General features: G+C 42.4%; 1 protein-coding gene across 1 annotated transcript in view; it reads right to left on the minus strand.

Annotated features, from left to right (window-relative positions):
- The window catches only part of LOC144826987 (uncharacterized), a 105819-nt gene that overhangs the window by 34237 nt on the left and 54989 nt on the right, over nt 1–16593 (minus strand). The window contains exon 4 of the mRNA XM_078685488.1: nt 1004–1127. Coding sequence (XP_078541614.1) covers nt 1004–1127 — 124 coding nt within the window. The remainder of the gene's footprint in view (nt 1–1003; nt 1128–16593) is intronic.

The raw sequence follows: 16593 nt of genomic DNA on the forward strand, positions 1-16593 counted from the left end.
AATGGCAGGTTATGGTTGGTAGGTTAGTTATGTTAATACTATTATGAAGAGGAGGAGGATAACAGTTTAATAGCACACTTTAAGATCCCAGGCAGGTGCAGCTTGTGGTTGGTATGACTTGTCATAAGTGCTCGTCCCTTATGCTCATCTATCTGTAGTGTATGTATAACCCCTTCGCCGCGGGGGTAATTCCCCCACGGCGTGCGGGAAGGGGGGGGGGTGCGGCACCGTGGTACCCGTGACGAGCCTAGCTCGTCATGAGGCACAGGGTAGCTGTGCTCATATCTAGCTGGGCTTGTCACGACTCCGCCCGCTAAGTGATTCTCCCGCACAGGCGGGGAATCAATTATGCGTGGGAGTGACGCGGCCATTATGACGAGCCCAGCTTGTCATGAGCACAGCTCCACATGCAAGGGGTTAAAATATCTTCCATGCCCTGCTCAGGGCAGTGCCACTCAAGAGGTCACCTGTGATGGTATAAGGAGTCGTGCAGCCCAGGACTGTCGCTATCACATGTGTGCTTCTCCCCAATCACCAGCATGGTCAATATTGCCAGTCTGGCGGTGTGATGTACACGTGACCACAGCGTTGGCAAATGTAGCGCAGAAGACAAATCCCAATTATGCCATTTACTTCTCTTATCCTGACCCATGCTGGTGCCTGATGGATCCAGATCTCCCTCCACAACCACCCAACAGACGGCTCCTCTTTACGTCAACTCAACTCAGAGGTTTTCGTTTCTACCTCACCCCCAACAGAATTATGAAAAAAAACATGTTTCAGTTCAGACAATTATAAAAATCTCTCAATTTACTATCGGTAAACTGACATTTGAAAAGTGTTCCCCATGCAAGGAGTACATGTCCTCTTCCCTAAGATGCGGTATGCTCTTCTCACTGGGTGTTCAGATTACTACTGCAAATACATGAATACAAGAGCTGTCAAGCAATGAAAATAAAATATCCTATCAATGAAGAAGAAAAACATTCATTGCTTTAATTACCATTTGCCCTTTCCTCTCTTGTGCTCACTGTCCTGTTGTAGAAATCCTTGGGAGGTGCTCCAGAATGCTCCTTCTTCCTTTCATTGCGGCAGGCTTTCATGATATCATGCAACTCAATCGCCACCTAAAACCAACAATCGACACCTAGATTGGTAAGCATCTTTGGGATGGTATCGCTTTCCTAAATAGTAACTTTAGGGAAATTAGTACACACCCCAGATTCAAACTTTATCTGTGATAACACCCATCCTACACATGCTATGTAAAAACGGAACTTCACATGGTGTTATTAGAGGATGAACATTGTGGAGATCTTGTTTGCCGCGACTTGGAGCGTCAACCAGCTCTTTCCTTAGGTGACTATAATTGGCAATGAACTCCAGGGACCCGCATATAAAATTCCCGAATTAGAGATAATTTTTCCTGGACTGACCTGGGCTGAAGCCAAATTGAGCTGAGACTATCAAATTAGCACTTACTCTAAAATATACCTGTCCAAGTAAATGCAGAGAAACTAGGATATCTTATGGTGAGTGCTGTGCTAATTTCCTGCTAGCAAGCAACCAAACGTGTAGGCCATAAGATGGAAAGGGAATAAGGGTGATAAATGTACTGAGAGCCAGCATGAAAGGTTCTTGGAAACTCAAAGTGCTGACACCTTAAAGCACGTACAAGTACAGGATAAAGGAGATTAAATAATGTACTAATATCTGGCCAATAACTTGTTAAACATACAGTCTAAAGTCAGACCAGCCAACAAACATATTTAAGAGACAAATCAGACCACTCCTGATTGCCTGGAACAACACAAGGACAAGAGAGTAGAGCCCCAAGTGAAAGCCTTTTAATATTTGAAGCCAGTTCTCGAATCTGCAATTATATGATATTTTTCACTGACCAGATCAGAGGTTTGGTTTGTGGTAGACATGTCGGCCTTAGGGTAGTCTTCCCCCAAACTATTTGCCTGCTTAACTCCTCTTTTTGCTGATTCTTTTTGTTGGTCTTAGGACTCTGAAAACTTTACTACTGCTGACCAGTGTTAACGTGCATGTACTTCTGCTCTAAACATGGTTACATTGGTATTGGGATATTTAATTTACCTGCACGTCCCTAGTAGTATGCATTACCTGTGTCCAGGGCCTATACATTAAATGCTACTAATGGGCCCGCAGAACTGATTGTGCCTGCCACTCAAGCAGTCCTTTAAACATGTCTCAGGCCTGCCACTCCACTGTGCAGTTTACTGCCACTTCAACCTGGCATTTAAAACTCCATGCCAAGCCTTAAGCTTCCCCTTTTATTACACATAAGTCACCTCTAAGGTACGCCCTAGTTAGCCCATAGAGCAGAGTGCTGTATAATAAAAGGTAGGACATATACTTTGAAGTTTTGAATGTCCTGGTAATGGAAAACACCTACATTCATTTTTCACTACTGTGAGGCCTGCTCCTCTCTTAGGTTAACATTGGAAATTCCCTAATTCACCCTTAAGGTGTAATTCTTGAATAGACAGAAATAGCTCCATCATGTTTTATATCTTTGGAATGGTAATAATGGATTCTCTTTAATGGAGAATGTGGACTGTTAGCTAAGCTGCAAGTAGTAATGAGAAACGCAACAAGATCAATTTTCCCAAGAAGTTCACATGCCACACCACTACTGAAGCAGCTTCACTGGCTCCCAATTAAGCAGATGGCCAGGTTTAAGGGCCTATGTATTGCACACAAAGCTCTCTTTGGGATGGCACCAGAAAACATCAAGGACCGCTAAGGATATATGTGCAGGGACTTGTCCTCTGTTCGTCCGAGGCATGCCTGTTGTCCTGTCCACGGTTTGACAAAGTCACCATGGGTGGACAAGCTTTCTCAGATCCGATTGCCCAACTGTGCAATAAGTTGCAGGAGAGTCTGCGTAAGGAAGCCACTCTCCTTCCATTCTGGAAAAAACTAAAGACTTTCTTGTTCACACAGGCCTGGGGACAAGATGAGCTCTGACTGGGTAGGCTCAGTGTTCGGCAACTGCTGGTATGGTTCTGTAATTCTCTCATAAGCACTAAGCGACCGGTGATTATGCGCTACACAATTGTCACTTAACATTAACATGTAACATTACTGTTTTAGCAATACCACTTTTAGAAAGCAGGCATTTATATTCTCTGTGTGCCTGCAGCCTGTCTCCAATGCACTTCTGGAATGGGCAACAGCTTCACTTTGTGCATTCCCTCTAGACAGCTAAAAATACAGGAACAGTAGGTGTGTCTGAGTGTCCGTCTACTTTCTGATTGTCAAACTGGGCAGAATGGGAGGAGGCAGCACTTACACCTGAATAGGCAGTGTCCTGTCCCACACAAGGACCGATTACCCAGTATAGACAGTCTGGAGCCAGGGCTGGGAAGAAAGGGATTCTGTGCATTTCAAAGACCCTTCTTCAAAGTCAACCTCACTTCAAAGTTACAACTGGGTAAAGTAGTGGGTCTCTGACACCCTCAAATCAGACACTTCTAAACGTGTAACTAATCTTGGTCAGAAGAGCTGCTGTGCTGCTACAAGCACTGACACTGCTGGACAGCAAGACCTGTTTCTTCTGCTGTCCTGCCCTGCTGCCTGCTGCTCTTGGACTGCTGAGGGAGAGTTGGACTCTGCCTTCCAACCAAAGTGATCTCCAAAAGGCTTGTTGGCTTTCCTCCTCTTGCTTGAGACCCAGGGCTATCTAAGTCTTTACTCCTGTTCCTGTGCCTAGTTCACTGCAAGTGGACCCAGATACTTGTACCAGAGTAATCAACGCATCTCCCGTCTGCTTGGAGCAGAATCGGAGCATCGGCCCTGCTGCGGGAGTAGAACTGGTTCATCACACACAGGACCAGCGCCTCGCCACAAAAACACGATGAATCAGAACCGTGCTATGCTTGAATGTGGAGAGATCGACGCTATCCCGGAGAAACCCAATGCATCACCTCACAGCCAACACCTCTCTGCTTTGGGACTTCGTCTATGCATTAGACTCATTGGCACCCCTTTGGGCTCGACATTGACGTATCACTCCACTGCGCCTTGCATCTCGCAGTTGTGACCAGAATCCGGGAACTCTGTTCCCCGGTCCTGTGTGGCCCCTGCTTCCAGCCCGCGTTCCATTGTGGTTGGCTTGAACTGTTGACTTTTCCCCTGTCCAGCAGGAGCAGATAACTCCCTTAAAGACCTATTTTCTTCTAAGCGCTAGAGCTGCATTTATTCTTTAAGAATTCATGGCTCAACTTTTTAAAATAGTTTTTTGGGTTGTTTTGGTCTTGTTTTATTTCTTAAATCATGATCTATTTTTAGGTTGAGCATTCGTGACATGTTGTAACTTCTTTTGTGGTCTTAAAGTCATCCCCCTGCTTTTGATTTGATGTTTCATTTATTTTAAAAATCCTTTGCAGCTAGTGGTTAGTCATGCCTGTTTGCCCCTCCTTTTTCCCTTCTGTTCCATCAACGCAAGAGGCACTAAGTGCTGCTTCATTTCGCAATGGTTCTTTATCTGTTCTTTGGGGGGCTATTGTTTTCTTGGTTTCCTGCTCTGTTACTGTGTGTGTGTGTGTTTAGCTTCAGCACCATAGCCGCTTACATGTAAATATAGCATTCTTCCCTCAAACCTCCTCTTAATGCCACAGTTGGGTTAGTGCTGGCTCCCACACAGTGCCACCCACTTCCTTGCTTGTATTTATTTTTACACTTTTTGCATGTTTCGATGTCCACCGTCACTTGGGCTTTTTTTGGTAGGATGTTGTTTTGGTTTTCGGCTTCCTTTTAAGGGAGACTGGGTTTGTAATCCTGTGTTTCAGCACATTGAGATACTTTAAGTGCTGCAGGTCTATAGTACATAGCAATACAGACACTATATAACCAAGCCGTTAGTTCATTGTGTGAACGTCTTTTGAACATATGAATAAAAACTGAGCCTGAAAACCATGTCTCCTGCAGCGCTTTTTTTCCATGTTCTGCCGATCATGATGTGGGCTGCGTGCCAGCAGCTCACCCTTGGTTTCCCGTGCACCTATTACATTACAAACACTTTCACGGGTATACTAATAAGAGAACAACTGCATCCTGTGCCGTTCATTGGGTTCCAAAATTACTTTAAGCATTTTGCACCACCGCAGCAACAGACGACCCACACTGATGAACATTGCAAAAAAAAGATCATGTGGATATGGCTTGGAAAATAAATTATGCCTTTAATACATTTTTAAAAATAAAATTTGGTCTGTGAATAATTTTCATTAAAACCGTTTTGCTTTGGACATTACAAATTAGTGTGCTTCATGTGTTACTTTTGTGCAAAACTTCAGTTTGAAACCGTTCTGTTTTTGTAATGTACTGCTTGCATGAGCAGCAAAAGCCATTTGCTCTATTTTTGCACTTGTGCAGAACTTTACGTAGCTTATTAGTAGTTGTTACACATAAACTGGCCATGAAAGTTAGTACTTAACAGCTTTTCGCAATTATATGCTTCTTTCTGCGAACTTCAACTTTTGTTAGATTAGGGGAGTGAGGCACAAGGTGAGAAGATGCACTGGTTATGGAGAAGTAACACCACAATTAGAAGGTGGTCCTCTAGGTTTCAGATATTTATTTTATGTGATTCTTTTTGCAGTCTTGTGTTGTACACATGTAGGTCAAGAGCATTACATCAATTTACATTACTGCCAGGTTACGATACACAAGGTCATGTTATTTATTTTTTGTGTTCAGGACAAGAGGGATTAAATGAATAGGCCTGGGGATATATAGCTGGAGCCAGGTCCCGAACCTGATTCCTCAGCGCCAAAGCCAGAAGCTCTGGCCGTTAGGCATTGTCTCAACTGTGTTTTGGGCTGAGCTATAAAGCCATCTGGAAGTTCAACTTCCCAATCTCCATTCAGAGGCAACATGATTGAATGCACTTAGGTCTATGCTCTGTTGGACCAACGTAGAATCCGCACTCTTCGAGTTCAGTGGAAATGAACTAGGACTACAACTTCCAAAGCGTTTAAGTTTCCTAAACGAGGCCACACCACAAACATACACTCCTTAACACAGAAGTAAAAACATTGCCACTTACAATGCCAATAGCTCCAACAAATGTGAAACCTATTGCATTTATATTGCTTGTTCTAAACAAGTGGGGAGTCTTTTTGTGGTGTTTTCATCGTGTTACTGTGTGTTGTGCTGCACGAATACTTTACACAATGCTTCTTTAGATTAGCCTGACTGCTCTGTGCCAAGCTACCAGAGGGTGAGCACGGATAATCTTTTAGTGTGTTTCTGACTTACTCTGGCTAGTATTGTGGTTCCTGGATGTACAGGGTGCATAACTTTGCCACCCAGAAACCCAATTTCTAACAGTTTGATTAAAGTACTTATTAACTTGCTCAAGTTGTCTTATATTGAAAGGTGCTAAACAATGGGAAAACGGAAGTCAAGGAGAGGGAGTACTAAGACAGTAACTCCAGTGGATGAGTTAGACGGGCTACGTTACGGGATTGCAGATGATAAGAGTGTGAGGAAGATTTAAGAACTACTTGACTGTAATAACCCACATGACAAGCAAGTAAAAAAAGTAGAAGTCTGATAAGCCCATCAAGAAGCAAAGGATCCCAAACATGAGCATTTCATTCCACGAGTTTGTCTACTTGCATGGCACATAGAACGACAGAAGAGAAACCAACAGGGTAACATTGAAGGGGGTTTAGGCCCTCCCCCATAGAAAAACTCAAATTTCCAGTACAGGTGAAAATATATTTGGATACCAATAATTAGCACTTTCTTCTGGAAAAGAACTCATCTTTACAGGAGGGTCAGGACTCTAGTGGCAATGTGGCAAACACTGCTAATAAACAAATACAACAATTATCTCAGATTGAAAAAATGGGAACCAGCTAGGGGGCACAATTTATTATTAAGAAGATGGAACAGAAATCGTCAAGATGTCAGAACAACACAATGATTACAACATAATGATTGATAAATCTATCCAGGAAAACACTGCCAGGGATATGGGAACAAACCGATATGCCATTCAGCTGTATGCTTGTCAAGGAAACTTGAATTCTGTAATACTAAAAGTACTTCTAGCTCCATATTCTAAGTCAAAATCGTGGCATTGTAAAATGCTGTCTTCAAAATAAAGAACATTCTTCCTATCATATACGAGTGATTACTCAATTGAAAATGGTAGCAAACTCCCAGACAAATGAAGGTCACCCCCTACTAGGAGGTGGGCGTAGAAGACAGCCCCTTTGGTGCAACCTGGACCTCATCCAACAACAGGATTGTTTACAACAACACCAATCCAAAATACTCTGGAAGCCATCCTTAACTTACCGACAAGGTCAGTGAAAGACTCGGACCATAACAGTGAACTTATGTGAGAAAGTGCCCTCTTTCTGCATGGTTTCCCCACCTTTTGCTGAACTGCTGATGTACTTTGACTGGGTGTGCCCTTGGCTCCTGCTAATCAGGTACCCCAGGCCTATGTTCTTTCCCTAACACTGCATTGAAGACAAAACCCAATTGGCATCTCTGGCCACAGGTCAGCCCCTAGTAAATGGTACCACAGGTACCCACGGAACTGTGACCAAGGAAGGCCTCCAGGGGCTGCAGCACATAGTATGCTATCCTTAGATGTCCTGTACCTTTACACTCACACACTGCCTTTGGAGGCTGCGTGACTTGGTGAAGAACAAAGTGAAGAGTCGACATGGCACACATCCCTGTGTGCCATACCTACAACCCACTGACCTTGCATAGATCAGTCACCCCTCTAGCTGGGTGCACTAAACCAGTGATGAGGGTATAGGTGCATGAGCCCTGTACCCCTACAGTGTCTAAGTCTATTCTTAGCCGTTGTAAGTGCAGTGCTGCCATTAAGAGTATATGGTGCTGGGAGTTTGTCATTACAAACACCACAGCACCATAATGGCTACACTGAAACGAAACTGAGGAGTTTGGTATCAAACATCTCAGCACATTAAACGCTCACGGACGCCAGTGTGGTATTTAATGAAAAAGGAAATTATATTGTTATCTCCGTGCTCTCCTTTGATTTGTTTAATGGTTGAGCATTCAGTCCTAACATCTCAACTACTGCACAACTAATTCGCCAGTTTGAATATATAAGCAAAAAAGAAATCAATCAAAGACTCCATGCAACAACTCTAATACATTACCACAAAAACAAAAGAATCCCCAGAGGGTTAAGAATCGCTCACAAACCAATGCTGTGCAGGAACAACAAACAATTCGTAGAAAAATGGTACCAAATTCTTAACAAATGTTCTTTAGATTTAATTTTATTGATAATACAAGAACTCTCAAAGGTTTTGAAAGAAATCGAAATTGATTTGGCAAATATGAAGAAAGAACTAGAGAAATTACCAGACCTACAAACAATCCTGGATGATGTGAACAAAAAATTAGATAAGTACGCTAAGGAAGTGAACGATCGTAAGGTAAGAAAATATAAAAGAGACACAATAGATTATAAATACGACGAGGTGTACACTTGGGCTGAAATTTATAATCAAAGAAAATGGCAACAACCCAAACCAAAAGCATCTGGTAATTCATCACAAGAAAGCTTGGCCTCAGAATCTGACATTTCGCAGTCAAGACAACCAATTGAAAAATCAATTGAAAAATCACAAGAACCCAGCACATCATCAAAAAACCAGTCTTTTTTAGACATAAGTCCAGCACCAACGCACCACCACCGGCACACCAGGAGGGGCAGACAAAACAGCAGAAGAAATTGCAAAAAGAACAAGAAGCCAGAAAACAGTCAAAATGACCTAGTAATCAACATTTCTTCAAAACAGCTAACACCAGCACAAATGACTGTACTGAATAAAGGAACGTCGTTTGTCCCTACATACAAGACCAACTTACCTGAAACAGAAATTGCCCTATTTAAATTTTTGAGAACACTGAAACTTAAGTATTTCTTTAAGGATGCAGCAACATCGGCAACCGAGCATACAAAAATTTTCAAACCAAAGAGTACATTTTGTGCACCCTATTCGCACAAAACTATCGAAGCTTTCGAAAGATCTATAACTTCTGAAATTCAAAAAATCAACTTTAGCAACAACAAGAAAGGCAATCTATGAAGAACAGAATGGAGCACAATCATACATTTATCCAATGACCCTGAATTAACTTTCCAAAGGGCCGACAAAGGAGGGGCTCTAATCATAATGGATACTGTTTTCTACGAAAATAGCGTAAACAATCACGTGAATGATTTAAACACATACATTCCTCTAAATGGTGATCCCACGGAAGAATACCAAAAAATGTTCATATCAATTTTGGAAAATGCACTCAACATGAAATGGATTGATGAAAAAATGTACAAGTTTCTTGATACTAAGTACCCACGCAGACCAAAAGTGTATATGCTACCAAAATCCATAAAAATGCCCAGAAACCACCTTTCAGACCCATTGTGTCAGCATGTGGAGCAATATCGGAAAGTATAGGTAAATATGTAGATTGGTACCTTCAACCCATCGTAAAGAAAGGACAGACTTACATAAAGGACACAACAGCCTTCCTCAATCTACTTAAAACAATTGAACTGGACAAAAACACAGACTATTGGTTATGTACAGTTGATGTTGTGTCACTGTACACATCAATCCCACACAATGAAGGTTTAGAAGCACTTGAATGGAAAGTTTTAAGAGATGAAGATTGTGAAGCAAACAAGGTTTTTCTAATGGAACTAATGCATTTTGCATTATACCATAGTTATTTTGAATGGCAAAACATCTACTATAACCAATGTAACGGTACATCAATGGGTTTTGGGGGGCCCCATCATACGCGAACCTGTTTATGTCTAAATTTGAACATGACCACATCCTGAACAACACAAATTGGACAACCAACATGATAACATTCAAAAGATATATTGATGATCTATTCCTAATTTGGAAAGGAGAAAAGGAGCAACTATTGAACAACATTGCTACATTGAATCAATTGAACCCTAGAATTAAATTCACCCACACCATCGAGAAAGAAACGATATCATTTTTGGATGTACAAATCACAATCACTAACCATCAAATACAAACTCAAGTGCACAAAAAAGCCACTGATCGCAACTCTTGCCTACTATACCAGAGTTGCCACCCTGAAACTCTAAAAAACCATCTCCCTACATCTCAATTCATTCGTTTGAAAATAATCACTTCAGATGCTCATATCCTTGAAAATTCACTGACAGAACAACAACAACAATATCTATCAAGAGGTTATCCTGAAGAGATTTTAAAGGAATCCTTAAAAAAAGTATCTAAGTTATCAAGAGAAAGCTTATTGAGCTCAGCACAACAAACCACAGAAAAAAAACAGTGTGTGTTTTGAAATTTTCTACTGAGGCAAAAAAGATCAAAAAAATCATTAATCGACATTGGTATTTAATCAAATCCGAGCCAGATCTTCAAAATTTGTACAGTGACCACGTAATTTTCGCATTTAAGAGATCAAAAAATTTGAAAGAGATTCTCACTACGAAAAAAACAACGAAATTACCATTCAAAGGAATGATGAAATGTTTGAATTGCATACATTGCAATAACGTCATCGGAAAAACTTTCATGCATCCTACAAAAGGCTATAAAATTGACCTAAAATACACAGGAACATGTGATTCCAGAAATGCAATATATGCTATTAAATGCCCATGCGGCAAAATATACGTCGGCCAGACTGAACGAAAAATTAAAATAAGAATATCAGAACATAAAAGCAATATCCGAACTAAGAACATGAAATACGCGGTGGCCACACATTGGCTGGAATCCAATCATCAAATTGCCCAATTGAAATTCACTATACTGGAGATACTCCCACAACGCTGCGACATGGATCCAGTCAAACAACGCCTACAAGCAGAATTCTTTTGGATCAAGAAACTTAATTCCCTTCAACTCATAGGGATCAATGATAGAATCAAACTCACATGCTTTTTCTGAAGATATTATGTATACTCAGCACAGCTATTGGCTCATTGAGCCGTCCTTACCCTTGATAATAGACGCTATGCATCTTCCTTCTTAATTTTGTCCATTACGCAATAGTACCGATATGTCATCGCATACTGTTATTATGGACCCGGCTTGTATATTCGCTTCATTTTTGTTTACCTTGTTTTTTAATTTGTTCATATTTTAGTCACCTTCGACATAACATAGCACTGTTATTGTTCCTGACGATTATACACGTACTGTTAACCTTCACAGTGTACTATAGTCCACTCGATGTGAATTACGCCTGATGCTTTAGCTAACTTTCCGTGTTTATTTACATTGCATTTCAGTGTATAGTTTGGCTTCCACTCTTTTGATTGGCACATTTTCCATCACGTGACCGGAACTTTTACCCAACCACAGCCTAGCTGGTAGTTGTTTTTAACAACACCGTCTAATTTCATTTATCGTATTCTTTCACATAAACTCATTTGTATACGTGAATGATATTATTTTTTCGCAGTATCATGCATATAGCTCACCCAATTTATCATTGAGACTTATTTTCGACATTGGCGTAAAGAAACTTCTCATTATCATGTGACGCGGTCACATCACTATAAGAACTCCCGTGATAGGCTTAGGCATTATCCCTTCACTTCCGCGTTTTGGAATGCCGTGATTGTTCCTGCATTACCTGTAGTAAGTACGCTAGCGACTTAGTTTATGTTTCGTTTCGTTTTAGGCATTTAACCCAGCACGCTGAATGGCCTTACAAACGGCTCCATCGTCATTCAGACTTATCTTTTGCTAATGGTCCCTTATAGTTTTCTCTACCATTTCCTGAGCCGATTTTTCACAGTCTTTAGGTTTACAATCAGCTACAGATTTAACACCTCAATAGTAACAGTATGCTTGCAACATGTTGAGATGCTTTTAAAGAACTTTTCAAATGTATATGACAGAATGTACTGTAATTACATATACTTATTCAATCAGTTTTTTGCTTTGAGTGCTAAGGTCCTGTATGTTTCTATTCACAGGTCCCTGACGAAGGGTTTTCTTTGTTCAACCCGAAATGCATTGGGCATGATGTAATGCAATGAAAATATTCATGACTGCAATGAATGACTAAATTGATTTGGAAAATAAAATCCTGAATGATAAAATACAATAATGGAGTGTATATTATTGAAGATGCACCGATATATGAAAATTGAAAACTGAAACGCTTACAAATAATTGGTAAAACGTGTGAAGAAACCACGTGAGTTTCAAGTGAAAGGAGCACGTCCTTAGTGATCCTATGACCACACATTCTCTCAATTTAATGAAAAATGCACACAGAGGCCATCTTAGACATGCCCCTGAAAAATAGCCTACCACTAGTGTCCATGCTGAGTGGCTGCTTTCAGCTGCCACCGCCAAACATGTTTCTGGAGGTCCCCTAGGTCAAGAGCCTGCTGCTCTCGGGGGCCTGCAACAATGCACATTCTGGGACGAGGTGTTAAGCCTCCTTCCCCAGGTTGGGCAGGGTCCACGAAGAGGAAACTTCAAAGGCTTGACGCCTTTGTGAGCTTCCCCAGGAGACTTGCTGCTTCCAGCAACTGGTCCCCACTGGTTCTGACCCCCACTTTGGGCGGGAGAACCAGCGGGAAAACCAAGTGAGGAAAGGAGGTGTGCCCATCTCTGCCAACTCCGCCCCTCAGGTGGGGCTGGGCAGGTGAGGTGAAGTACTACTCTCAGTCCCCGCTATCTTGCAGATGGGGGACCCAGCCAACCCGAGTGAGGCATATGCCCCCTCCCACTGGAGGGTGGCTTAATAGGGGGTGTAACCACCCCAAGGAAGGGACCCATTGATCCCAACCTTTACCTGCCTGTAATGCCCCTAAATCTAGTATTTAGGGGGCACCCCTAAACTTACCTCCTCAGACAAGAAACTACAAGAAAAGAAGAAGGACCGAACAGCCATGCCGAAGCTAACAAGAGGAGGACACCTACTGACTTGGCCCCAGCCCTACCGGCCTATCCCCACCTCAAACCTGCAGAAGTGAAACTCCAGTGTGTCATACAGTGATCCCTGACCTGCCTCAAGCCTCCAGCTGACGCCTGCAGCCTAAATCTGGAAGGTCCCTCCAACCACGACCAGGAGCTGGTAAGAAGATCCGAGCATAAAAGGCATCCCTGCACCTGACATCCTGCAGCCTTGGGGGACCAACCTGCGGCGCCTAGCCAACTCCCAACATCCTAACTTACCTCTGCAAGTAGTGGTCGCACCCAGAAGACCTTCGTCCCCAAGCCTGCAGTGTGTTTGCAAACCAGAGACTCCCAATTGAAAGCTAAAGGGAGCGCAACACGCCAAAACAGCACTATGCACCTGGCCGCCCCAGTGCAGCTGAGGGTGCACTTTTTGTGCTGGCTTGAACCCCCATTTGCCCTAAGTCCAGGAGTTTTGCTCCCACAACCTTGTGGCCTTCTCGTAAGAAGCCACCAACCAGAGGCCCCGATCCCCCATTGGATGTGTAAATGTAAATGTATTGCGACTTATATAGCGCACGTATCACCCGAAGGTATCAAGGCGCTTGCTTAGGGAACCCGTCCTGGTATTCCCCTGTGAGATACCCCGGCAGGGTATCCACAAGGTGAAAGCCAGGCATCCCGCCGCGAGGGGCCGTAGTGGAGATTAAGCAAGCTATTGCCCAGAGTCGCAGAGTGTGACCCCGTGAGTCGAGTAGGCACCGGAGCGAGAATTGTCGAGTCCGCTGAATTTTGGAGCCCGAGACCCGCCGAGGCGGGGAATCGAACCCTGGTCCACGGCCGATCTCAGCTTCCGGGTCTGCCGCCTCTAACCACTGAGCCACGCTGGATAACATTGGGCCTCAGCCACGCTGGATAACATTGGGCCTCAGCACCCGGCCACCCTAGTGCTGCTGAGGGTGTAACAAGAGTGCATCCTTGACCCTGGGGGACCCATGAGTCTACCCCCAGAATACCAACTCCCACAACTGAATACTTACCTTCGAACCGATAACCCTATTGTCCTCCATCGGATAACATTCACTGTTTTTTTCTGTGAAAAGTTTCTAAGTGTGGAGTTGGAAAATCTATGAAACCCTTTAAAACTGTAACTATATAGCCAAAATGCTTTTACTTACCTGTTTACAGGAAATGTCCCAGTGTAGTATCTAAGTATACTACACTGCGTAAGAAAAGTAATCTGTACAGTAATCTACTTGACATTCTACTAAAAAGCCAGTACAAAGTACATGTACAGTATTTAAATTCATTGCATTACTAGTAGCTCTACTGTAATCAAATCAAACGTATATATGAGGTTCTGTGATTTTCGACTTCGCTTCGTAGTCAGCCGCCATTTTGTGACAGCCGCCATTTTGTGACAGCCGACATTTTGTGTTGCCCTCACTCAGGCAGCACGGCGAACATAGTGTTTTTGCCTTTCCAGCTGCTATGCGTCTCTTTCTGTTAAAAAGTAACCCTTTGTCCTTGTTTGTGAAACCGATGTCAGGGTCTGGCCGAGAAAGTTAATCCATGTCTAGACTGATTGATCCTTGTCTTAGTTGACTGTTTGGGCCCACCATTTTTCCTTTACTTTATCTTATTTGACTGGCCTTCACTATTCTCTCCTTGTATTCTCCTATTACACAACCATCCTTTGAGGCTCGCAAATACGTCCTGCCACCTGCAAATTGAATTACATGCACTAGCATTGATTAACGTGAGGGGAGGGGAGAACACGGGGTCTGAAAGAAAGGCGTATACTAGATACTTGATAGCTTGTTTTCAAACTTTTCTCATTTGTCAGTTTTGTACGTTTTGGGAGTAGACATTGTAAATATGTGTGCCATAAAAGATTGTGCGCACGGAATGAAGTGGCAGTCTCCAGAGAACCTACCATTGGTGTACTTCTTGGACAACTGTGCTTAGCTGCAGCTAATAAACCTGATTTTCTACGCCTAACAGAGTTTCTCGTGTCTCTGTCTGACAAGGCAGGTGAACCCGGAGATATTAGACGTGCCCTGCGCCGCTCGGCCCATAAGGTCCAGTTCTCCATATATACACAATTGCAGTTCAAACTGTGTACAAACAGTATTATTACTGCAAAGTACGTATCACTTACCTGTGCCAGGCTTTCTTGGTTCTAGGAAATAAAATAACTAAAATAATATTTGTATACAAAACCAATTGTTCTGAAGTTCAGTGTTAGAGTGTGTGATATCTTTGCTGATTGAGTGTGTGCAACAAATGCGTAACACTGTCCTCTGATACCGCCTTACTGCTCGACCACACTACCACCAATAGAGAGTGAGGTGCTATCCAACTTTACCTCTGCCTACCTTTGGGGTTCCAGTGGACTCTGTGCACACTACACCTCACTTTGGTATAGTATATACAGAGCTAGCTTCCTACACCTTACTTTAGCCCTATTGCAACATCTAACAGATTAAAAGCTTAGATAAACAGAGAGGAAAAAAATTTAGTCTCATTGAAAATATCTGAGGTGACATAGGTTCCGATCTGGATTCTGTCATTCATACGGCAGGCAGCAAACAATGTAACAAAATGGTTCGAACAGAGTCCACAGACAGGGTCTAAAGAAATAGTAACGCAAAGGTCGAAAACTCTACGGATATTAAAGAAAAATAATGATGAGCAGAATGATCACGATGTCCATCTACGTGAGGACACTAATGAAATAAAGGAGACTACAGCGGAGGAAGAGAGAATTGTGGAAAATAAAGAAGTAATTTTGATTTTCAATAGTAAGAAACAAGCAAGGGCATTCCACAAGCTAAAGAGAAGGAAGAAGAGAAAATGACCTAAGAAAGGTCGAAGAGTCCTGCAGTACGTCAACACTTGTGTAAACAGCACAAAAGGGTCCAGACCACAATCCAAATTCTAACTGCCCATTGAAGGTCCCTACTCTAGATAAAACTAATGACAAAAAGATATTAAGTGAAACACATTCCCAGCAGGTTTCTCGCATGAGATAGTCACAAATGGAGACTACCTGACCCTGCTATAAAGGGAAAGTTTAGTAAAGAAGAAATACAACTAGAAATCACAGCTCCTGAAGTGAAAAAGACCCATAAAGGCACAGGAGAAATACAAACAATAGAACCACGACTCCATAGTCACGATGGAACTCGAAGGCCCGAAAGAAGAAACTTAGACCAAACTAACCATGCAAATGAAATACTCTCTGTAGGATGCTGGCTCTCTCTATAGTGCACTAAAATGAAGTACGCTGTGCAGAGAGTCCAGTGAGGCACAGATTGGTAAACAGAGGCTAAAGTAGATAATACTAATGCTCTATTAGAGGGAGCGTAGGCGTGCAGTTGGACTTATCAGAGGATAGTGCTAAGCATTACTTGTAGTCACAGAGGCAATAAATGAGACAAACATTCAAGAATAAATCAGAGACCAATTCTCAAAAATAACTTTGATTTGTATGTTATTTTTCAAACCAGGAAGTTCGCTCTTCAGTAAGTATTTTAAAGTTATGACTTTTCAGAGTTCGCAAAATGTATCCTTTTGTGCGTAATTAAGCACAATTGAAGTCATTGGGCAAAAAGACAAA

Source organism: Lissotriton helveticus, chromosome 1_1, assembly GCF_964261635.1.
Source record: "Lissotriton helveticus chromosome 1_1, aLisHel1.1, whole genome shotgun sequence".
NCBI classification, from domain to species: domain Eukaryota; kingdom Metazoa; phylum Chordata; class Amphibia; order Caudata; family Salamandridae; genus Lissotriton; species Lissotriton helveticus.